We start from the raw sequence: 24,599 nt of genomic DNA, 5'->3' as shown, positions 1-24,599 counted from the left end.
TTTTCCAGGCAAATGAGTTGCTGCAGAGTGCACGACAGGTTCAGAACAAGGCAGAGAAGGAGAAAGCCATGAGAGAGTCACTACGTCTGTATCAGGAGATCGGGCACCAGGTTGACCTTCCCAGTGTCTGTACACAATTCAGGCAAGGTGAGAACATCAGGGGACAAAGAGGAGGTTGTGTTTGTGTGAGTTAGGTATGTTATCTGGTTGAGAATGCATGCAATAGTAATTCTGGCAATATTGGATGATGCTCCTGTTCTCTGTACATTTTCAGTGCGTTACTATGAGGCTGTGGCTGAGTTGAGCCTTTCTGCTGCTGATAAGAAGGATCCACAGGGTCTGGGTCTTCATTATTATAAGAATGGAGAGCCAGAAGAGGATCCAGTTGGGCAGCAAGCCTTCCAGGAGAGGTGAGCGAATGCGATATTGGGATGTTTAACCTTCAGGTTGGAATTCAGATTTGATGACCTGTTTGACACTTAGTCCGCCCCCTGAATCCTGCTCGGCTCTCCTGAAGTGAGAGCACACCTGATCCCCTGAATCCAAGCCTCACCTGACCCTGAACACACACCCTGTCTGACCCAGAAACTCTCGCCCCATTTTACTTACTCTGCTTTCTGCCAGTCAGCAGTCCCCTATCCATGCCAGTACCTTGCCCCTAACACCATGAGCTCTTGTCTTCCTTAGCAGACTACTATGTGGCACCTTGTCTGAAAATCCAAATATAACTAGAGAAAGAATAGGGCCCCTTAAAGATCAGTAAGGTCACTTATGTGTGGCACCACAGGAGTTAGGGAAACGACTACATGAGTGTTTTACATCAGTGTTTACTATGGAGATGGATATAGAAGCTAGAGAACCTGGGAAAATAGAACATAGAACAGTACAGCACACAACAGGCCCTTCAACCCACAATGTTGTGCCGACCATTGATCCTCATGTATGCACCCTCAAATTTCTGTGACCATATGCATGTCCAGCAGTCTCTTTAATGTCCCCAATGACCTTGTTTCCACAACTGCTGCTGGCAACGCATTCCATGCTCTCACAACTCTCTGTGTAAAGAACCTGCCTCTGACATCCCCTCTATACTTTCCTCCAACCAGCTTAAAACTATGACCCCTCGTGTTAGCCATTTCTGCCCTGGGAAATAGTCTCTGGCTATCAACTCTATCTATGCCTCCTATTATCTTGTATACCTCAATTAGGTCCGGTCCCCTCTCCTCCACCTTTTCTCCAATGAAAAAAGTCCAAGCTCAGTCAACCTCTCTTCATAAGATAAGCCCTCCAGTCCAGGCAGCATCCTCGTAAACCTCCTCTGAACCCTCTCCAAAGCATCCACATCTTTCCTATAATAGGGTGACCAGAACTGGACGCAGTATTCCAAGTGCGGTCGAACCAAAGTTTTATAGAGCTGCAACAAGATCTCACGACTCTTAAACTCAATCCCCCTGTTAATGAAAGCCAAAACACTATATGCTTTCCTAACAACCCTGTCCACTTGGGTGGCCATTTTAAGGGATCTATGTATCTGCACACCAAGATCCCTCTGTTCCTCCACACTGCCAAGAATCCTATCCTTAATCCTGTACTCAGCTTTCAAATTGAACCTTCCAAAATGCATCACCTCGCATTTATCCAGGTTGAACTCCATCTGCCACCTCTCAGCCCATCTCTGCATCCTGTCAATGTCCCGCTGCAGCCTACAACAGCCCTCTATACTGTCAACGACACCTCCGACCTTTGTGTCGTCTGCAAACTTGCTGACCCATCCTTCAATCCCCTCATCCAAGTCATGAATAAAAATTACAAATAGTAGAGGCCCAAGGACAGAGCCCTATGGAACACCACTCACCACTGACTTCCAGGCAGAATATTTTCCTTCTATTACCACTCGCTGTCTTCTGTTGGCAAGCCAATTCTGTACCCAGACAGCTAAGTTCCCCTGTATCCCATTCTTCCTGACCTTCTGAATGAGCCTACCATGGGGAACCTTATCAAATGCCTTGCTGAAATCCATATACACCACATCCACAGCTTGACCCTCGTCAACGTTTCTAGTCACATCCTCAAAGATCTCGATAAGGTTTGTGAGGCATGACCTGCCCCTCACAAAAAAAAACGTCAGCTTCTTGAAAAATGTCTGTATTATGGAGGAGGAAGTGTTGGATGTCTTCAAACACATTAAGGTGGATTATCCCCAGGATCTGATGAGGTATGCCCTAGAACTTTGTGGGAAGCTAGGAAAGAGATTGCTGGGCCCCTAGCTGAGATATTTGTGTCATAGATAGCCACAGGTGAGGTGCCAGAGACTGGATATTGGCTAACTTGGTACCACTGTGTCAGAAAGGTGGTAAGGAAAAGCTTGGGAATTATCGACCAGTGAGCCCGACTTAGTGGTGGGCAAGTTGTTCGCGGAAATCCTGAGGGACAGGATTTGTGTGTTTGAAAAGGCAAAGACTGATTAATTATAGTCAACATGGCTTTGAGTGTGGGAAACTATGTCTCACTACTTACTTGGCGTTTTTGAAGAAGTAATGAAGAAGATTGATGAGGGCAGGGTGATGGATGCGATGTATATGGACTTCAGTAAGGTCTTTGCGGGGTCCACAGCTTTTTGTCATTTATATAAATGTGAATGTAGGAGGCATGGTGACTAAGTTTGCAGATGTCACCAAAATTGGTAATGTAGTGGACAGCCAAGGTAGTTGCCTCGGACAAATTGACCTTGATCAGGTGGGTCAGTTGGAGTGGCAGATGGAGTTTAATTTAGAGTTTTTTAACATTCATTAGTGGATGAGGGCATCATGACTAGGCAGCATTTATCGCCCTTCCGTAGTTGCCTAGAAGATAGTTCAGATTGCTGTGGGCCTGGAGTCACATATGGGCCACTTCAGGTAAGAACAAAGAAAATTACAGCACAGGAACAGGCCCTTCGGCCCTCCAAGCCTGCGCCGATCAAGATCCTCTGTCTAACTTGTCATCTATTTTCTAAGGGTCTGTGTCCATTTGCTCCCTGCCCATCCATGTATCTGTCCAAATATATCTTAAAAGACGCTAACGTGTCTGCGTCTACCACCTCCGCTGGCAACGCATTCCAGGCAGCCACCACCCTCTGTGTAAAGAACTTTCCACGCATATCTCCCTTAAACTTTCCTCCTCTCACTTTGAACTCATGAACCCTAGTAATTGAGTCCCCCACTCTGGTGAAAAAGCTTTTTGCTATCCGCCCTGTCTATACCCCTCATGATTGTGTAGACATCAATCAGGTCCCCCCTCAATCTCCATCTTTCTAATGAAAATAATCCTAATCTACTTAACCTCTCTTCATAGCTAGCACCCTCCATACCAGGCAACATCCTGGTGAACCTCCTCTGCACCCTCCAAAGCATCCATATCCTTTTGGTAATGTGGCGACCGGAACTCAACAAAATACTCCAAATGTGGCCGAACCAAAGTCCTATACAACTGCAACATGACCTGCCAACTCTTGTACTCAGTACCCCGTCCAATGAAGGAAAGCATGCTATATGCCTTCTTGACCACCCTATTGACCTGCGTTGTCACCTTCAGCGAACAATGGACCTGAACACCCAAACCTCTCTGTTCATCAATTTTCCCTCAGACTTTTCCATTTACTGTATAGTTTGCCCTTGAATTTGATCTTCCAAAATGCATCACCTTGCATTTGCCCAGATTGAACTCCATCTGCCATTTATCTGCCCTACTCTCCAGCCTATCTATATTCTGCTGTAAGGATAGCAGTTTCCTTCCTGAAAGGACATTAGTGAGCCAGGTGGAATTTTTTTTTCCAACAATCAACAATGGATTCGTGGTCATCATTAAATTCTTAATTCCAGATATTTTTTCGAATTCAAATTCATCATCTGCCATGGCAGGACTTGAACCCGGGTCCCCAGAACATTATCTGGGTCTCTGGATTAATAGTCCAGTCATAATACCACTTGGCCATCGCCACCCCTTCCCTAACTTCCCTTGCCAATCTTAGTTGGCACCCACTCTCCTTAGTATGTTTCTTTTTCCTTGGGATGAATTCCTGCTGCGCCTTCTGAAATACCCTTCTGAAACTCTTGCCATTGCTACTCCACTGTTTTCGGTGCAAGGTTCCTCTTACACTCGACTGTGGTCAGCTTCTCCCTCATGTTTTTGAAGGTACCTTTACTCAATTGTAATACCATTACGTCTGATTCTAGCTTTTCCCTCTGAAACTGCAGGGTGAATTCATCCATATTATGGTCACTGCTCACTTGGGATTCTTTTACCTTAAGCTCTCCTTCATTAAACATCACTAAATACAGAGTTGCCTGTTCCCTCATGATCTGTACCACAAAGTGCTCTCAAAAAACTATCTCATAGACATTTCACAATTTCTTTTACTTGGGACCCACTGCCAATCTGACTTTCACAGTTCACCTGCATATTGAAGACCCCATGATTATTGGATTAGTGCCTCTCTTCTATGCATTTTCTATCTCTTGATTTATTTTTTTGCCCACAGAAACTTTTATTTACATAAATAAATTGGATGAGAATATAGGATACATGGTTAGTAAGTTTGCAGATGACACCAAAGTTGGTGATCTGGTGGGTAGTGAAGATGGTCATCTAAGATTACAAAGCGATTTTGATTGATTGGGTCAATGGGCTGAGAACTAACAGATGGAGTTTAATTTGGATAAATGAGGTATTGCATTTTGACAAAGCAAACAAGAACAGATCTTATACAATTAATGGTAGGGCTCTGGATAAGAGTTGTAGAACAGAGAGACCTCGAGGTTCAGGTACATAATAATAGTTTGAAATTTTGTATCTCAGGGAGATGGGTGGATAAGAAGGCATTTAGCCCACTTTCCTTCATTGCTCAGACTTTTGAGTGTAAGAGTTCAGGTGTCACATAGAGAGTGTACAGTATGTTGGTGAGACATCTTCTGGAGTACTGTGTGCAATCTGGTCACCCTGCTATAAGAAGGATATTATTTTTAAAAATTGGCGACGGTTCAGAAATGAGTTACCAAGATGTTGGCAGGAATGGAGGGTTTGAGATATAAAGACAGACTGGGACTTTTTTCCCTGGAATGCAGGAGGTTGAGGGGTGACCTTATATAGAGCTTTATAAAATCATGAGAGGCATTGATGGATGAATAGCAAGGGTCCTTTCCATAAGGTGGGTTGTTCAAAACTAGGGGGCATATTTTTAAGGTGAGAGGAGAAAGATTTAAAAAGGACATGAGGGGCAACCTTTTACAGAGTGCTTAGTGTGTGGAGTGAACTGCCACGCGAAGTGTTGGATGCAGGTATAGTTACAATGCTTAAAAGACATTTGGAAAAGTATATGAATAGGAATGGTTTGGAGGGATATGAGCCATATGCAGGCCAGTGGGACTAGTTTAGTTTTGGAACATGGTTAGTGTGGACTAATTGGACCAAAGAGTCCGTTTCCATGCTGTATAATTGTATGACTGTACTGCTAGGAGACCTGTATATAACATGCATCAGGGTTGTTTTCCTTTGTGGTTCCTCTAGGTGACACATGCACATTCTATGCTGTCTAACTCTATATCACTGCTTGCAGTTGATTTAATTTAATTCCTCACTAACAAGGCAATCTCACCCTCCTAGATAACAAAGTGTGAAGCTGGATGAACACAGCAGGCCAAGCAGCATCTCAGGAGCACAAAAGCTAACGCTTCGGGCCTAGACCCTTCATCAGATAAAGGGTCTAGGCCCGAAGCGTCAGATTTTGTGCTCCTGAGATGCTGCTTGGCCTGCTGTGTTCATCCAGCTTCACGCTTTGTTATCTTGGATTCTCCAGCATCTGCAGTCCCCATTATCACTGGTACAATTTCAACCTCGCCCTCCTGCCCATTAGCCAGTCTTTCTATAGGACTCGTATACTTGGTTCACAGCTGTGATCCCCTTGCAGCCACATCTCTGTGATACCTCTGTGATCCCCCTCGTTCTCACACACCACCCCACCAACCTCCGGATACAACGCATCATCCTCCGACACTTCCGCCATCTACAATCCGACCCCACCACCCAAGACATTTTTCCATCCCCACCCTTGTCTGCTTTCCGGAGAGACCACTCTCTCCGTGACTCCCTTGTTCGCTCCACACTGCCCTCCAACCCCACCACACCCGGCACCTTCCCCTGCAACTATAGGAAATGCTACACTTGCCCCCACACCTCCCCCCTCACCCCTATCCCAGGCCCCAAGATGACATTCCACATTAAGCAGAGGTTCACCTGCACATCTGCCAATGTGGTATACTGCATCCACTGTACCCGGTGTGGCTTCCTCTACATTGGGGAAACCAAGCGGAGGCTTGGAGACCGCTTTGCAGAACACCTCCGCTCAGTTCGCAACAAACAACTGCACCTCCCAGTCGCAAACCATTTCCACTCCCCCTCCCATTCTTTAGATGACATGTCCATTATGGGCCTCCTTCAGTGCCACAATGATGCCACCCGAAGGTTGCAGGAACAGCAACTCATATTCCGCCTGGGAACCCTGCAGCCTAACGGTATCAATGTGGACTTCACCAGTTTCAAAATCTCCCCTTCCCCAACTGCATCCCTCAATCAGCCCAGTTCGTCCCCTCCCCCCACTGCACCACACAACCAGCCCAGCTCTTCCACTCCACCCACTGCATCCCAAAACCAGTCCAACCTGTCTCCGCCTCCCTAACCTGTTCTTCCTCTCACCCATCCCTTCCTCCCACCCCAAGCCGCACCCCCATCTACCTACTAACCTCATCCCACCTCCTTGACCTGTCCGTCTTCCCTGGACTGACCTATCCCCTCCCTACCTCCCCACCCACACCTTCTCCACCTATCTTCTTTACTCTCCATCTTCGGTCCGCCTCCCCCTCTCTCCCTATTTATTCCAGTTCCCTCCCCCCATCCCCCTCTCTGATGAAGGGTCTAGGCCCGAAACGTCAGCTTTTGTGCTCCTGAGATGCTGCTTGGCCTGCTGTGTTCATCCAGCCTCACATTTTGTTGTCTTGGATTCTCCAGCATCTGCAGTTCCCATTATCTCTGTGATACCTACCATTTTGTATGCACCGATTTCAATCTCTGCTATAAACTCAATTACTTTTTTTCACGCACTGCATGTATCTGAGTACAACTGCCTCAATCTTGAGTTGACAGTATCTTATTTACTTGTTTTGTAAACTTTGATAATCTCTGCTGAGCCCTCTGCTACCCTTAAGTTTTTCCATAATTTTCCTTGTAGCTGAATGCACCCCACCCAACCACTACTTAGTTTAAAACCTTATCCACAGCCCTAGTTATGCAATCCACCAGGACTGTGGTCTCGACATGATTCAGGTGGAGGGCCATCCCATTGGAACAGCTCCTTCCTTCTCCAGTACTTGTGCCAATGTCCCATGTATTTGAACCTGTTTTTCTCCATACCAATCTTTGAGTCAAATTCAGAACTCACATGACAGCAGGTTATAGTCCAAACAGGTTTATTGGAAATCACAAGCCTTTGAAGCGCTGCTCCTTTGTCAGGTGACAACCTTGCATTTCTATTTAATATAATTTGTTCTTAATTTGGTTTATAAAAACATCCTACTGATCTTTTAGTTTGTAATCTGCAAATAACTATTTACCTTCAACCTGAAAGTAACCTATTAGAGTCAAATAACAACTATTATCAATGAATGAAGAAATGATTTTCCTGTGATGTCACTCATTTTGTGTTGGGCCCCTGATCATGGGCTTCAAGGAAGTAAGCAAAAAGCAGCTATTCCCTTCTGCGCAAAATTTTTATGCTCTCATCCAATATATACCGTCTATATACACAAATTGGGCTGTCTGACTCCTGATATGATGTCTCTTTACTTATCTTGCAAACCTTAATTTTAACCCTGGAACCTCTGACCTCCTTAGTCCCAAGCTCCAAACACTGCTGAATTCATTGTCGACCTAATTGCTGACCCTGAGTTATGTTGTGTTCTTCAGGCTGAACTGCTACAAATGCATCTCGGACACACTGCAGGAGCTGGTGAACCAGAGTAAAGCTGCTCCACAGTCTCCCAGCGTCCCCAAACTACCAGGTCCTCCAGTACTGTCATCTGACCCCAACATGTTGAGTAATGAGGAGGCAGCACAGCATGTTAGTATCTGGATAGTGCACATACTTCTCTCTTGTCAAGCATACCAGGTTTAGGGTGAGCTGTATGACTACATCGGTTAGCACTGCAGCCTCACAGCGCCAGGACCCAGGTTCGATTCCCGCCTCGGGCGACTGTCTGTGTGGAGTTTGCACATTCTCCCCGTGTCTGCGTGGGTTTCCTCCGGGTGTTCCGGTTTCCTCCCACAGTCCAAAGATGTGCAGCTTAGGTGGATTGGCCATGCTAAATTGCCCGCAGTGTTCAGGGGTGTGTGGGTTATGGGGGCATGGGTCTGGGTGGGCAGTGTGGACTGGTTGGGCCGAAGGGCCTGTTTCCACACTGTAGGGAATCTGATCTAATCTAATCTAATTTAATCTAATCTAATCTGGTGTGTGTGTTACATATACAGTTGCATCACATATGTAATTGAGAAACAGCCAGTTTTGTTCACTGATGTATAGTTTGGGTCATATCGGGGCTACTTAGCTCTTTACCTCATTACAACCTTGGTTCAAACATGGACAAAACAGCTGAATTCCAGAGGTGAGGTGAGAGTGGCAGCCCTTGATATCAAGGCTGCAGTTGACCGAGTGTGGCATCAAAGAGCCCGAGCAAAATTGGAGTCAATCGGTATCAGGGCGCAGCCTCTTCACAGGTTGGAGTTATACCTGATGTATAAAAAGATGATTGTGGCTGTTGGGTTTAGTCATCTGAGCCTTAGGACACGTCTGCCAGAGTTCCTCGGTGTAGTGTCCTCAGTCCAAACAGTCTTTCATCCAGCATGAATTAATAAGGTGGGATGTTTGCCAGTGATTGCACAATGTTCATCACTATTTGTGAATCTTTACATACTTAAGCAGTCCATGTCAAATGCATCAAATGCAACAAGATCTGGACATCATCTGGGCTTATGCTGACAAGTGGGAAGTGACATTCACACCACAGGAATACCTGGCAGTGACCATTTGCATTATGAGATAATGTAACCACGGCTCCTTGACATGTAATGATGTTACTGTCACTGAATCTCCCACTATTAATATACTGGCGATAACAATTGATCAGAAATTCAACTGGGCTCACCACATAAATATGGCAGCTACAAGAGGGGCTCAGAGACTAGGAATACTGCAGTGAGTTAATCACCTGTTAATACCCCAAAGCCTGTCCGTCGTCTCCAAGCCACAAGTGAGTGGTATGATGGAATAGTCTCCATTTATCTGAATGGATGTAACATGACACAAGCCAGGATAAAGCAGCCCACTTGTAGGCGCCACATCAAGAATCATTCAGCCACTCCACCACTAACACTCAATAGCAGCGCTGTGTACTATCTGTAGATGCACCGCACAAATTCACAAAGGCTCCTTCAGCACCTTCCAAACCCTGACCACTTCCATGTCAAAGGTCAAGGGCAGTAGCCACCTGCAAGCTCCACTCCAAGCCACTAACCATCCTGAGTTAGAAATATATTACTGTTCCAAATTTCAAGAATCTTTCCAGGGTTGAGAAGCTACACTTATGAGGATAGATTTGAGAGTTTGTGATTTTTTTTAAAATCATGAGCAGGCTGGATAGAGTAGATGGAGAGAAGCTATTCCCATTTGGAAAATTATTAACAGCAAGAGAGCACAGATTTGAAAAAGATGGAAATGTTGAGCGAGGGAACATCTTCACTCCGTAGATGGAATTTGGAATATACTGCCTGGAAATATAGCAGGTTCAGTTGAAACATTCAAGAGGATATTGAATGATTATTTGAATAGAAAAAATGTGCAAGGCAACAGGGCGAAAGAGAATCCTATAGACTTGATCCGAGGCATCCCTTTTGGTCCCAAGATCATGCTTTTTATTTTAATTCCTAACTCAACATAATTTACTACTTTTTCAAAATTCTTCTCTGATCAACCTGGCATTGGTAGGTTGCACATCCTTCGGAACTTTAGTTTGTGGCTGCAACAGACACTAGCTATCCCTGATTGTTAAATCCCTGTTGTAAGCACCATTCTATTCCGTTATCTCACAATTTCACGAGTCTTCTGAGCTTAAGTGGATAGTCACGTGAATATCTAATTGAGCATGTGTGTATGTGGTATGTTGTGTGCATCAAGTGTTGGTGTCTGATTTGGGGGTTGTGTGTGGTGGTCTAGGCTGGTGTGTGCACAAATTGTGGGGGAGGATTGATGTACAAGTAATGGTGATGGATGGTGTCAGTGTGTTTTGGTAAAAATGAGTGTAAGAGTACCTATATGTGGTATTTGGACTTTATTTTGCTTCTTCACTTTCTCCCAGTTCGAACAAATGTTGAAGCTTGCTCAGAGGTCAACAGATGAACTCTTCAACATTGCTTTATTTAATTGGCTGATCCAGGCTGATCTGATGGACAAGCTGCTGGAGGTAAGTAAGGCAACTGAGGTGAAGTGGAATTGAGCTATGACTGGAGACCAGCTCTGACTATAATGAGCTGCTCACCTGATTGAAGGTTGTGACCATTTAGGCTCCTATGTGCCAGGTCAGAAATACTAACTGACCATGGCTGCTGTTCGTGCAACATTTGGACTTCATTTCTCTCCTTTGTAATCTCAACTTCCCATGGTCCCAGTCTTTACACTGCAATCAGAAACAAAAACTGAAATTCCCGGAAAGGCTCAGCAGGTCTGGCAGCATTTGTGAAGAGAAATCAGAGTTAACATTTCAGGCCCAGTGATCCTCCCTCTGTGTTCTGATTTAAAGCATCTGCAATTCTTTCAGTATTTGTTTACGTCACAATTATTATTCTCTGACTCTTATTCTAATCCTTAGTGTTCTATATAACAGCTACATTCACCTTTAACCCTAGGTGCCACCTCACCTGTTTCCAAAACACCAATTCCTTTTAACTATCCATACCCAACCTGAACAGTTAGAACATAGAACAGTACAGCACAGAACAGGCCCTTCAGCCCACAATGTTGTGCTGACCATTGATCTTCATGTATGCACCCTCAAATTTCTGTGACCATATGCATGTCCAGCAGTCTCTTAAATGACCCCAATGACCTTGCTTCTACAACTGCTGCTGGCAACGCATTCCATGCTCTCTCAACTCTGTGTAAAGAACCTGCCTCTGACACCCCCTCTATACTTTCCTCCAACCAGCTTAAAACTATGACCCCTCGTGTTAGCCATTTCTGCCCTGGGAAATAGTCTCTGGCTATCAACTCTATCTATGCCTCTCATTATCTTGTATACCTCAATTAGGTCCCCTCTCCTCCCCCTTTTCACCAATGAAAAGAGACCGAGCTCAGTCAACCTCTCTTCATAAGATAAGCCCTCCAGTCCAGGCAGCATCCTGGTAAACCTCCTCTGAACCCTCTCCAAAGCATCCACATCTTTCCTATAATAGGGCGCCCAGAACTGGATGCAGTATTCCAAGTGCGGTCTAACCAAAGTTTTATAGAGCTGCATCAAGATCTCACGACTCTTAAACTCAATCCCCCTGTTAATGAAAGCCAAAACACCATTTGCTTTCTTAACAACCCTGTCCACTTGGGTGGCCATTTTAAGGGATCTATGTGTCTGCACACCAAGATCCCTCTGTACCTCCACACTGCCAAGAATCCTATCCTTAATCCTGTACTCAGCTTTCAAATTCGACCTTCCAAAATGCATCACCTCGCATTTATCCAGGTTGTACTCCATCTGCCACCTCTCAGCCCATCTCTGCATCCTGTCAATGTCCCGCTGCAGCCTACAACAGCCCTCTATACTGTCAACGACACCTCCGACCTTTGTGTCATCTGCAAACCTGCTGACCCATCCTTCAATCCCCTCATCCAAGTCATGAATAAAAATTACAAACAGTAGAGGCCCAAGGACAGAGCCCTGTGGAACCCCAAGTTCTGACTACTTATCCAACAAGTCCAAAATAGTTCCAAATTCTGCCCTCCATGTTCTGACCAATGCCACCTGTGACAATAAGCCCCACAGCAAACCCATAATCTCTTTGCAAAGATTTCCATCAATAGATGTGGTGTATTTTTTTCTCTAGCCTAAGTCTGTAGAATGGAATAACAGAGAGAAAGGCCATTCAGTCTGTTCTCTGAGTTCTTTGAAACAGTTCTTCAAATCACTTTTCATCGCAGGCACTTTCCTGGTGAATCCCTTCATTCTTTCCAATGCAGTCACCACCTTCAGATAGTGCAGCCATCAGAACTGCACATAGTATTCCATCTGTAGCCTAGCCAATGATTCCTGAAGTTATAACAAAACGTCCTGGCTAATGAAGGCAAGCATCCCATGTGCCTTCTTCACCAACCTGTCTACCTATGCTGACATCCTCATAGATCTACGAACTTGTTCCTCAGTACTCCGTAGACGCCTACCATTCATTGTTTATAGAACATAGAACATTACAGCACAGTACAGGCCCTTCGGCTTTCGATGTTGTGCCGACCTGTCATACCAATCTGAAGCCCATCTAACCTACACTATTCCATGTACATCCATATGCTTGTCCAATGATGACTTAAATGCACTTAAAGTTGGTGAATCTACTACCGTTGAAGGCCTCTGACATCTGTCCTATATCTTTCACCCCTCAATTTAAAGCTATGCCCCCTCGTGCTCGCCGTCACCATCCCAGGAAAAAGGCTCTCCCTATCCACCCTGTCTAACCCACTGATTATTTTATATGTCTCAATTAAGTCACCTCTCAACCTTCTTCTCTCTAACGAAAACAGCCTCAGGTCCCTCAGACTTCCCTCCTAAGACCTTCCCTCCATACCAGGCAACATCCCAGTAAATCTCCTCTGCACCCTTTCCAAAGCTTCCACATCCTCCTTATAACGCGGTGACCAGAACTGTACGCAATACTCCAAGTACAGCCGCACCAGAGTTTTGTGCAGCTGTAGCATAACCTCTTGGTTCCGGAACGCGATCCCTCTATTAATAAAAGCTAAAACACTGAATGCCTTCTTAACAGCCCTGTCAACCTGGGTGGCAACTTTCAAGGATCTGTGTACATGGACACTGAGATCTCTCTGCTCATCTACACCACCAAGAATCTTACCATTAGCCCAGTACTTTGCATCCTGGTTACTCCTACCAAAGTGCATCACCTCACACTTCTCTTCCTTAAACTCCATTTGCCAACTCTCAGCCCAGCTCTGCAGCTTATCTATGTCTCTCTGCAACGTACAACATGCTTCGTCACTATCCATAACAGGATCGACCTTCGTGTTGCCTGCAAATTTACTAACCCATCCTTCTACGCCCTCATCCAGGTCATTTATGAAAATGACAAACAGCAGTGGACCCAACACCGACCCTTGTGGTACACCACTAGTAACTGGTCTCCAAGATGAACATTTCCCATCAACTACCACCCTCTGTCTTCTTTCAGCAAGCCAATTTCTGATCCAAACTGCTATATCTCCCACAATCCCATTCCTCCGCATTTTGTACAATAGCCTACTGTGGGGAAACTTATCGAACGCCTTGCTGAAATCCATATACACCACATCAACCGGTTTACTCTCATCTACCTGTTTGGTCACCTCAAAGAACTCAATAAGGTTTGTGAGGCACGACCTACCCTTCACAAAATCGTGCTGACTATCCCTAATCAAATTATTCTTTTCTAGATGATTATAAATCCTATCCCTTATAACCTTTTCCAACACTTTACCAACAACTGAGGTAAGGCTCACTGGTCTATAATTACCAGGGTTGTCTCTACTCCACTTCTTGAACAGGGGAACCACATTTGCTATCCTCCAGTTTTCTGGCACTATTCCTGTAGACAATGACGAGTTAAAGATCAATGCCAAAGGCTCGGCAATCTCCTCCCTGGCTTCCCAGAGGATCTGAGGATAAATCCCATCTGGCCCAGGGGACGTATCTGTCTTCACACTCTGTAGGATTTCTAATACATCTTCCTTGTGAACCTCAATCCCACCTAGTCTACTAGCCTGTATCTCAGTATTCTCCTCGGCAACATTGTCGTTTTCTAGAGTGAATACTGTTGAAAAATATTCATTTAGTGCCCCCCCATCTCCTCTGACTCCACACACAACTTCCCACTACTATCCTTGATTAGCCCTAATCTTACTCTTGTCATTCTTTTATTCCTTCAATTCCTATAGAAAGCCTGAGGGTTTACCCTGATCCTACCCGCCAACAACTTCTCATGTCTCTTCCTGGCTCTTCTGTACTCTCTCTTTAGGTCTTTCCTGGCTACCTTGTAACCCTCAAGCGCCCTAACTGAGCCTACACATCTCATCCTAACATAAGCCTTCTTCTTCCTCTTGACCAGAGATTCCACTTACTTAGTAAACTACGGCTCCCGCGCTCTACAGCTTCCTCCCTGCCTGACAGGTACATACTTATGTAGGACACACAGGAGCTTTTCCTTGAATAAGCTCCACATTTCTAATGTACCCATGCCCTGCAGTTTCCTTCCCCATCCTATGCTCCCTAAATCTTGCCTAATCTCATCGTAATTGCCTTGTCCCCAGCCATAACTCTTGCCCAGTTGTATACATCTATTCCTTTCCATCACTAAAGTAAACATAACAGAATTGTGATCGCTATCGCCAAAGTGCTCACCTACTTCCAAATCTAACACCTTGCTGGGCTCATTACCCAGTACCATTTCTAATGTGGCTTCGCCGCTTGTTGGCCTGTCTACATACTGTGTCAGGAGGTCCTCCTGCACACACTGGACAAAAACTGACCCCTTTATAGCACTCGAACTATAGTGCTCCCCGTCAATATTTGGAAAGTTGAAGTCCCCCATGACAACTACCCTGTCTCTCTCACTCCTATCAAGAATCGTCTTTGCTATCCGTTACTCTACATCTCTGGAACTATTCGGAGGCCTGGAGAAAACTCCCAACAGGGTGACCTCTCCTTTCGTGTTTCTCACCTCAGCCCATACTACCTCAGTTGATGAATCCCCAAACATCCTTTCTGCAACTGTCATACTGTTCTTGACCAACAATGCCACACTTTCCCCTCTTTTATCATCTCCTCTGTTCTTACTGAAACATCTAAATCCCAGAACCTGCAACAACCATTCCTGTCCCTGCTCTATCCACGTCTCCGAAATGGCCACAACATCGAAGTCCCAGGTACCAACCCATGCTGCACGTTCACCTGCCTTATTCCGAATGCTCCTCGCGTTGAAGTAGACACACTTCAAATCAACTTCTTGCTGTCTGGTGCCATCTTGCGTCCCTGTAACTTTATTTTGGACCCCCCTACTCTCAAGCTTTTCTGTACTCGAACTACAATTTTGGTTCCCATCTCCCTGCTGAATTAGTTTAAACCAAATAGCCTTAGCGAATTTCCCCCCCAGCGTGTCGGTACCCCTCTGGTTCAGGTGAAGACCATCCTGCTTGTAGAGGTCCCACCTACCCCAGAAAGAGCCCCAATTATCTAAGAATCCAAAACCCTCCCTCCTGCACCATCCCTGTAGCCACGTGTTCAACTCCTCTCTCTCCCTATTCCTCGCCTCACTAGCACGTGGCACGGGCAGCAAACTAGAGACAACAACTCTGTTCGTCCTAGCTCTAAGCTTCCATCCTAGATCCCTGAATTTCTGCCTTAAATCCCCATCTCTCTTCCTACCTATGTCATTGGTGCCTATGTGGACCACGACTTGGGGCTGCTCCCCCTCCCCCTTAAGGATCCCAAAAACACAATCAGAGACATCACGAACCCTGGCACCTGGGAGGCAGCACACCAACCGTGAGTCTGTCTCGTCCCCACAGAACCTCCTATCTGTCCCCCTAACTATGGAGTCCCCAATGACTAATGCTCTGCTCCTCTTCCCCCTTCCCTTCTGAGCAGCAGGGACAGACTCTGTGCCAGAGACCTGTGCCCCACTGCTTTCCCCTGGTAAGTCGTTCCCCCCCCCCCCCCCCCCCCCCCCCCCCCCCCCCCCAACAGTATCCAAAACGGTATACTTATTGCTGAGGGGAATGGCCACAGGGGATCCCTGCACTGCCTGCCGGTTCCCTTTCCGTCCCCTGACTTTAACCCATCTGCCTTTTTCTTGTACCTGAAGAGTGGCTACCTCCCTGTAACTCGTCTCAATTACCCCCTCTGCCTCCCGAATGATCCGAAGTTCATTCAGCTCCAGTTCCCTAACGTGATTTTTGAGCAACTGGAGTTGGGTGCACTTCCCGCAGATCTAGTCAGCAGGGACACTCGTGGTGACCCTTACCTCCCACATTCTGCAGGAGGAACATTCAACTGCCCTGACCTCCGTTACCGTTATTCTAACTTCCCAAAGAGTCTGTTAAAAAATAAACTAGTTACCTTACCAATCTGGCACACACAACCTTTTTTTTTGGTTAGAGAAGGAAGATGGGTTGGAGACACTACCCGAGTAGTGTTTCAGGTAACAAAACCACACAAATATATTACCTCACTTACTCAGCAGTCCCGTGTCCACTCTTGCTCAGCGTACCTCCGCCTATTCACGAGGTAAGTTTTTAAAGCAGTGACTCACCGGCTTCCCGACAGGCCCCTGGTCCAAGCTCCCGCTCGCGCTGCTGCTGCAACCAGAAATGGAACAATTCGCCTTACCTGAAATGCTTCACTTCACATTTATCAGGATTAAATTCCAACTGCCTAATCTACCAGTTGATCAATATCAAACTATAGTATGGGACCTCTTCATGATCAGTACCCCCAGTTTATTGTGTCACCAAACTTCCTAATTATACCTTCTGCATTCACCTTCATAACAAACAGCAAGGGTCCCAGCACCAATCACTATGGTACGCTGTTGGTCACAGGTTTCCAAACACAGAAACAATCCTCCCTTGTTTGCAAGCCAATTTTAGATTCAGTTTGCCAACTTGTCTTGGATTCCATGGGCTCCTACCTTTTCGACCACGCTTCTGAGTGAGACCTTTCAAGGCCTTATTGAAGTCAGTGTTAATCACATCAAATGAATTTTTTTTAATATAAAGGTGACTCATTAAATAATCAGACTGGATCTCCCTCTAACAAATGTATACCGACAAGCCCTGCTTTTCCAAGTGTTGATTCATCCCGTCCTTCAGAATTTTTTCCAATCTGCCGTGTATTTTGCCCACTCAGTTTGTTTAAATCACATTGAAACAAATTTGCATCCTCCTCACTGCTCACCACCGCCATTACCACCACAACCACCATCACCTCCCCATCCGTCCTCCCATGCACACATATGTATATATACACACACACACTCTTGTGCCCTGCACAACTGCGGCAATATTACATTTATTTCCCTTGTCTAAATCATGAATAAATTATTGTCATTAGCTGCGTGCCACTCTGAAAAAGACCTATTTAGTCCCATCCTTCGTTTCTTGTTTGCCACCCTGTTCTCTCTCCATCTTATAACTCTACTCCCAATCCCATGCACTTTAATTTTATATGCTAATCACTAATTGTGGACCTTATCAGTAGTCTTCTGAAAGTCCACGTAGACCACATCTACTAGTTCCCACTTATCAACTTTACTCGTTACATCCTTGAAAAATTTCAGTAGTTTCAAGATCACAACCAAATCCCATGTTTAAAGTAAAATTAGTTATGTAACCCTGTTTCTTGTTCCAATTTCCTTAAATCTACGTCTGTGGTCTGGAGTTGAGAGGGTTGGATGTTCAGGGATTTGGGGGAAGGGGTTAACTTTGTGTATTGGATGTGGGGGGCATTCTTTATTCTTTCATGGGATATAGACATTTGTTGCCAATGCCTTGAGTTTTTGGGCCATTTCAGAGGGCATTTAAAAGTCAACCACATTGTTTTGGGTCCAGAGTCACATAGGCAGATTTCCTTTCTTAAAGGGCACTCATAAATTAGATGGGTTTTTACTGCAATCGATAGGTTTTGTGATCAACATTAGAATATTTATATTATAGATTTATTAATTTAGTTTGTATTGCACAGCCGCTGTGACGGGATTTAACGTGTTTCCCAGAGCATTGGTTTGCTGGATTAATAGCTCAGTGCCACACCATCTGACACCATCAAGCCCAGTTTTCGCAATGAATTCTGTGGCAACCCATGATTCACTTAAAATTGTTTTACTTAAATTTGCGTTTTTAAAGAACTGAACCACAGTTTTAAGTGAGGACTTAATGTGCTCAATGTTTCTTTACAGGTTAATTCTCCATTTCTTGAGCCATATTTGGTCCGTATGGCAAAGCAAGATCAGAACAAAGTTCGTTACATGGACTTGCTTTGGAGGTATTATGAGAAGAACCGCAACTTCAGCAATGCTGCAAGAATTCTGGCTCGCCTTGCAGACATGCACAGGTAGGGAGCAAAGCATATTTATCACCCACAGAACCCTGTCTGTTCGGGGTAAGGCTCACTGATTGTAACTATACAGAGCTGGTAGCTATTTAAGGTGAGGCGATTAGAGGAGGTGAAGTGAGTGTAATAGCCCTTGACAAGTATTTAACTGATTGGGCATCTTGCCAAGATGACGCACTGTGCTGACACTTATTGCATCCTCGTATTTCTCATTCCTGCTATGTTTTGTATGATCTGATAATTTGGAAACAGTGTAATTCGCGTCTGTATCCAGATTATTCAAATAGAACATGAACAGCTAAGGTCCAAGTGATATACCCACTGGTCGCAATCACCCACCCTGACAATGACACATTTATTCCTGCTCTTCTTTTCGCTTCTTAAGCAGTTCTTAGTCGGTGGTAACATGTTCTCTGAAAATCCACATACATCACATTGACTGGTTGCCTCTCGTCAACTCTGCCAGCAGCATCTCAAAAAGCTCTATCTGGTTTGTCAAACATGACTACCCTTCATAAATCCATATTGACTCTATCTAATCAGCAGGAGTGGAAATTATGGAGGCACTGCCTGTAATTTTCACATTTTCCTTGGACTTGGATTGGTGCCAGTAGATTGGAGAATTGTAAATGTTACATCCTTGTTCAAAAGCATGCAAAGGTCATCCCAGCAAATTTCAGCCAGTCAGTTTAAATTTGCCATTGGGAAATCTTGAGAAAGAAACATTTGGGCCAAGTTAACTTGGAATTTTGAAGGTGCAACAGGTTGAGAAGACAGTGATGTTCTTTTCTATTCATTCGCTTGATATGGACATCATTGGCTGAGTCAGAAATTACAGTGTGTCCCTAGTTGCCCTTGAGTACGTGTTGGTGAACTGCCACCTTGAACCACTGCAGGTCATGTGCAGTAGGTAGACTGATAATGTCATTAGGATTTAATTTATTATTGTCACATGTACCTAGGTACAGTGAAAAGTTTTGTTTTGCATACAGTATAGGCAGTTCATATCATACAAAGATCTTAGGGTGATTAAACATCACGAGGAATGCAAAGTTGTGGCTGCAAAGGAGGTGCATGAAAAGCAAGATCAACATTAGGTTTGAAATTTGAGAAGTCCATTCGGAAGTCTAATAACAGTGGGAAAGAAGTTGTTCCCGAACCTGTTGATATGTGTACTGAAGCTTTTGTATCTTCTGCCTGACAGAAGAAGTTGGAAGAGATTATAACCGGGCTGGTAGGAATCTTTGATAATATTGGTTTCCCTTCCTGCAGTAGCAGTAATTGTAGATGGTGTCAATGGGCAGAAAGTTGGCTTGTGTGATGGTCTGGGCTATGTTCACAACCTTCTGTAGTTCTTTACGGTCTTGGGCAGAGCAGTTGCCATACCAAGCCATGCTCTATCCAGATAGAACGTTTTCTTACGTGCATCTGTAAAAGTTGGTGAGGGTCCTTCTGGACATGCTGTACCTAAGTACAGTGAAAAGCTTTGCTTGCGAGCTATACAGGCAGTTCATAGTAAACAAGGACATAGAGATCATAGGGCACTTAGACAGAGTGAGACATACAGGTTACACTGCACAGGAGGTACGCAAAGCAAGATCAACTTTAACAGATCAACATTACTTGAAATTATCGAGTCCATTCATCAGCGTAATAATGGCTGGAAAGAAACTGTTCTTGAACATGTTGGTGTATGTGTTCAAGCTTTTGTACCTTCTGCCTGCCGGAAGAGATTGTAGGAGAGCATTATCAGGGTGGAAGGGATCTACAATGATGTTGACGGGGTCTACGATGATGTTGACTGCCTTTCCATGGCAATGAGAAGTTTATGTAGACCATGGATGGGAATTTGAAGTCCATGGTGGTCTGGGCTGCGGACACAACCTTCTGTAGCTTCTTACAGTCCTGGACAGAGCAGTTGCCGTATAGGCCATTATACACCCAGATGGTATGCTTTCTGTGGTGCATCTGTAAAAATTGGTGAAGCTCCCTCTGGGCAAGCCAAGTTTCCTAAGCTGCCTGAGGAAGAGGAATTGTCTATGTGGGAAGTCTAGGACAGGTTGGTTATCATCAGATGTAAGTAGGGGTGTGTTCGCTTACTTTCGTCCTGAAGTTAATGCTCAGTTGTTTAGCTTTGCTGATGTTGAGAGAGAGGTTGTTATCATTGCACCACAACACCAAGCCCCTTGTCTCCTTTCTGTATTCTGACTCATCGTTGTTTGATATCTGTCTTACCATGGTAGTGTCCTCAGCAAACTTGTAGATGGCGTTCATTCGAAATTTGACCATACAGTCATGGGTATACAGGAAGTTCAGTAGGGGGCTGAGAACGCATACTTAAGGTCTCCAGTGGTGAGGGTCATCATGGAGGAGGCGCAGCCTTCGTTGATTGCAATCTGTTGGTCAGGAAGCTGAGGATCTAGTTGCAGAGGACGGAGCCGAGACCTAGGTCTTGGAGTTTTGAGATTAGTCTGCAGGGGCTTATGGTGTTGAAAGTGGAGCTGTAATCAATGAGTAGGAACCAGATGTTCCAGGGATGAGTGTAGGGCTAAAGAAATGGCATCTGCTGCAGACCTATCACATTAGTAGACAAATTGCAGGGGACTGAGGCAAGCTGTGAGAGTAGAGATGATGTAGGCCATGACCAGCCTCTCAAAGTACTTGATGAATATGGAGATCAGAGACACTGGTCAGTAGTCATTAAGGCACGTTGCATGTGCTTTCTTTGGTACTGGGATGATGGTCATCTCTTTGAAACGGGTTGGGACTTCACTATGTAGATGGGAGAGGTTTAAGATGTCAGTGAATACGTCTGCCAACTGGCCTGTACAGGATCTGTGTATTCTTGAGTATTGTTGGAGCCACACTCACCCAGGCAAGTGGGAAGTATTCCAACATAATCCTGACTTGTGCCTTGTAGATAGTGGGGGCTTTGAGAAGTCAGTATGTGAGTTTTTTGCTACAGAATTCCTAGCCTCTGATCCGCACTTGTTGCAGTACTTATAGTCCAGTTCAGTTTCTGGTCAGTGATAACCTCCAAAAGGTTGTTAGTTGGGGGATTCAATGGTGGTAACACCATTGAATGTTCGAGGTTGATGCTTAGATTGTCTCTTGTTGGATATGGTTTTTGCTTGGCATTTATATGGCTCAGGTGTTACTTGTTACTCTCAGCCCAAGCCTGTATATTATACAGTTCTTGCTATATTTGGACATGGTCCGCTTCAGAATCTGAGCAATCATGATTGGTGCTGAACATTGTGCAATCATTGGAGAATATCTGCACTTCTGACACTATGATGGAGGGATGTCCTCGATGATCAGCTGTAGATGGTTGAGTCTGGGACATTACTGTGGATCTCCTGCAGAGGTGCCCTGGAGCTGAAATGACTGACCTGCAACAACTACAACCATCTTCCTTCGAGCTAGATATGTCTCGAACCAACAAAGAGCTTTCCCCGATTCTCATTGATCCCAGTTTTGGTAAGGCTCCTTGATGCCATAGAGATAGTAGGAACTGCCGATGCTGGAGAATCTGAGATAACACGGTGTGAAGCTGGATGAACACAGCAGGCCAAGCAGCATCAGAGGAGCAGGAAAGCTTGACGTTTCGGGTGGGGGCCCATCTTTTCTGAAGAAGGGTCCCGACCCGAAACGTCAAGCTTTCCTGCTCCTCTGATGCTGCTTGGCCTGCTGTGTTCATCCAGCTTCACACCGTGTTATCTCCTTGACACCATGCCTGGTCAAGGGCAGTCGCTCACACCACATCTGCTGAGCTCCACTCTTTTGTCTGTGTTTGGACCAAGGCAGTAATGGAGTCTGAAATAAAAGCTGAAACACTGGAGAAACTCAACAGACCTGGCAGTATTTGTGGAGAAAGAAATAAAGTTAGCATTTGAGACCAATGACTCTTCAGAAACAAATTAAGTCAGCCTCCAAGTGGCCCTGGAAGAGCCCAAACCTCCTTTCATGAGATTTGGGCATCACTGGTAAGGTCAGTAACCCTATCGCAATCTCTGCCTTAAAATGATGTCCTTCAAATGAGTGAATTGCTAAATAACTTCAGAGGATAGTTCAGAGTCAACCACCTTGCTGTGCATCTAGAATAAAGTGTAGGTGAGGACAACAGGTGAGTCACTGTTCTTGAATCTATAAAGAATTATCTCGAGTGCCGGTGCCTTCCATTTCTGGTTGCAGCAGCAGCGCGAGCGGGAGCTTGGAGCAGGAGCCTGTCGGGAAGGCGGTGAGTCACTGTTTTTGAATCTATAAAGAGCTTACCTCGTGAATAGTCAGAGGGACGCTGAGCAGGAGCTGACATGGGACTGGTGAGTGAGTGAGGTCATATATTTGTGTGGTTGCATTACCCGAAACACGACCCGGGTTGTGTCTCCCACCCATCCCGCTCCTCTAACCAGTAAAAAAAGGTTCTGTGCGCCTGATTGGTAAGGCAACAAGTTTATTTTTTATTCTTTATTTTTTAAGCCTTGGGAATTCAGAATAACGGGAACGGAGGTCAGGGCAGTTGAATGTTCCTCCTGCAGAATGTGGGAGGTAAGGGTCACCACTAGTGTCCCTGCTGACTACATCTGTGGGAAGTGCACCCAACTCTAGCTCCTCGAAAACCGCGTTAGGGAACTGGAGCTGAATGAACTTCAGATCATTCGGGAGGCAGAGGGGGTTATTGAGAAGAGTTACAGGGAGGTAGTCACTCCTCAAGTACAGGAAAAAGGCAGATGGGTTAAAGTCAGGGGACGGAAAGGAAACCGGCAGGCAGTGCAGGGATCCCCTGTGGCCATTCCCCTCAACAATAAGTATACCGTTTTGGATACTGTTGGGGGGGGGGGGAACGACTTACCAGGGGAAAGCAGTGGGGCACAGGTCTCTGGCACAGAGTCTGTCCCTGCTGCTCAGAAGGGAAGGGGGAAGAGGAGCAGAGCATTAGTCATTGGGGACTCCATAGTTAGGGGGACAGATAGGAGGTTCTGTGGGGACGAGAGAGACTCACGGTTGGTGTGCTGCCTCCCAGGTGCCAGGGTGCGTGATGTCTCTGATCGTGTTTTTGGGATCCTTAAGGGGGAGGGGGAGCAGCCCCAAGTCGTGGTCCACATAGGCACCAATGACATAGATAGGAAGAGAGATGGGGATTTAAGGCAGAAATTCAGGGATCTAGGATGGAAGCTTAGAGCTAGGACCAACAGAGTTGTTGTCTCTGGTTTGTTGCCCGTGCCACGTGCTAGTGAGGCGAGGAATAGGGAGAGAGAGGAGTTGAACACGTGGCTACAGGGATGGTGCAGGAGGGAGGGTTTTGGATTCTTAGATAATTGGGGCTCTTTCTGGGGTAGGTGGGACCTCTACAAGCAGGATGGTCTTCACCTGAACTAGAGGGGTACTGATATCCTGGAGGGGAAATTTGCTAAGGCTATTCGGGTGGGTTTAAACGAATTCAGCAGGGGGATGGGCTCCAAAATTGTAGTTCGACCATAGAAAAGGTTGAGAGTAGGGTGATCCGAAATAAAGTTTCAGGGAAGCAAGGTGGCACTGGCAAGCAAGAAGTTGGTTTGAAGTGTGTCTACTTCAATGCCAGGAGCATCCGGAATAAGGTAGGTGAACTTGCAGCATGGGTTGGTACCTGGGACTTCGATGTTGTGGCCATTTCGGAGACATGGATAGAGCAGGGACAGGAATGGTTGTTGCAGGTTCCGGGATTTAGATGTTTCAGTAAAAACAGAGAAGATGGTAAAAGGGGCGGAGGTGTGGCATTGTTGGTCAAGGACAGTATTACAGTTGCAGAAAGGATGTTTGGAGATTCGTCAACTGAGGTAGTATGGGCTGAGGTTGGAAACAGGAAAGGAGAGGTCACCCTGTTGGGAGTTTTCTATAGGCCTCCAATAGTTCCAGAGATGTAGCGGAAAGGATAGCAAAGATGATTCTCAATAGGAGTGAGAGAGACTGGGTAGTTGTTATGGGGGACTTCAACTTTCCAAATATTGACTGGGAACACTATAGTTTGAGTACTGTAGATGGGTCAATTTTTGTCCAGTGTGTGCAGGAGGGCTTCCTGACACAGTATGTAGATCGGCCAACAAGGGGCGAAGCCACATTAGATTTGGGACTGGGTAATGAGCCTGGCCAGGTGTTAGATTTGGAAGTAGGTGAGCA

The 24,599-nt window shown here is 45.5% G+C and overlaps 1 protein-coding gene across 1 annotated transcript in view; it reads left to right on the top strand.

Annotated features, from left to right (window-relative positions):
- Positions 1-24,599, top strand: part of nup155 (nucleoporin 155) — a 224,258-nt gene that overhangs the window by 156,991 nt on the left and 42,668 nt on the right. The window contains exons 25-29 of the mRNA XM_059645000.1: positions 9-147; positions 275-410; positions 7,996-8,149; positions 10,440-10,544; positions 18,289-18,443. Of these exons, the coding sequence (XP_059500983.1) occupies positions 9-147; positions 275-410; positions 7,996-8,149; positions 10,440-10,544; positions 18,289-18,443 (689 nt within the window). The remainder of the gene's footprint in view (positions 1-8; positions 148-274; positions 411-7,995; positions 8,150-10,439; positions 10,545-18,288; positions 18,444-24,599) is intronic.

Source organism: Stegostoma tigrinum, chromosome 3, assembly GCF_030684315.1.
Source record: "Stegostoma tigrinum isolate sSteTig4 chromosome 3, sSteTig4.hap1, whole genome shotgun sequence".
NCBI classification, from domain to species: Eukaryota; Metazoa; Chordata; class Chondrichthyes; order Orectolobiformes; family Stegostomatidae; genus Stegostoma; species Stegostoma tigrinum.
Note: the sequence above shows the minus strand (reverse complement) of the source record. Positions and strands in the feature narration are given on the sequence as shown.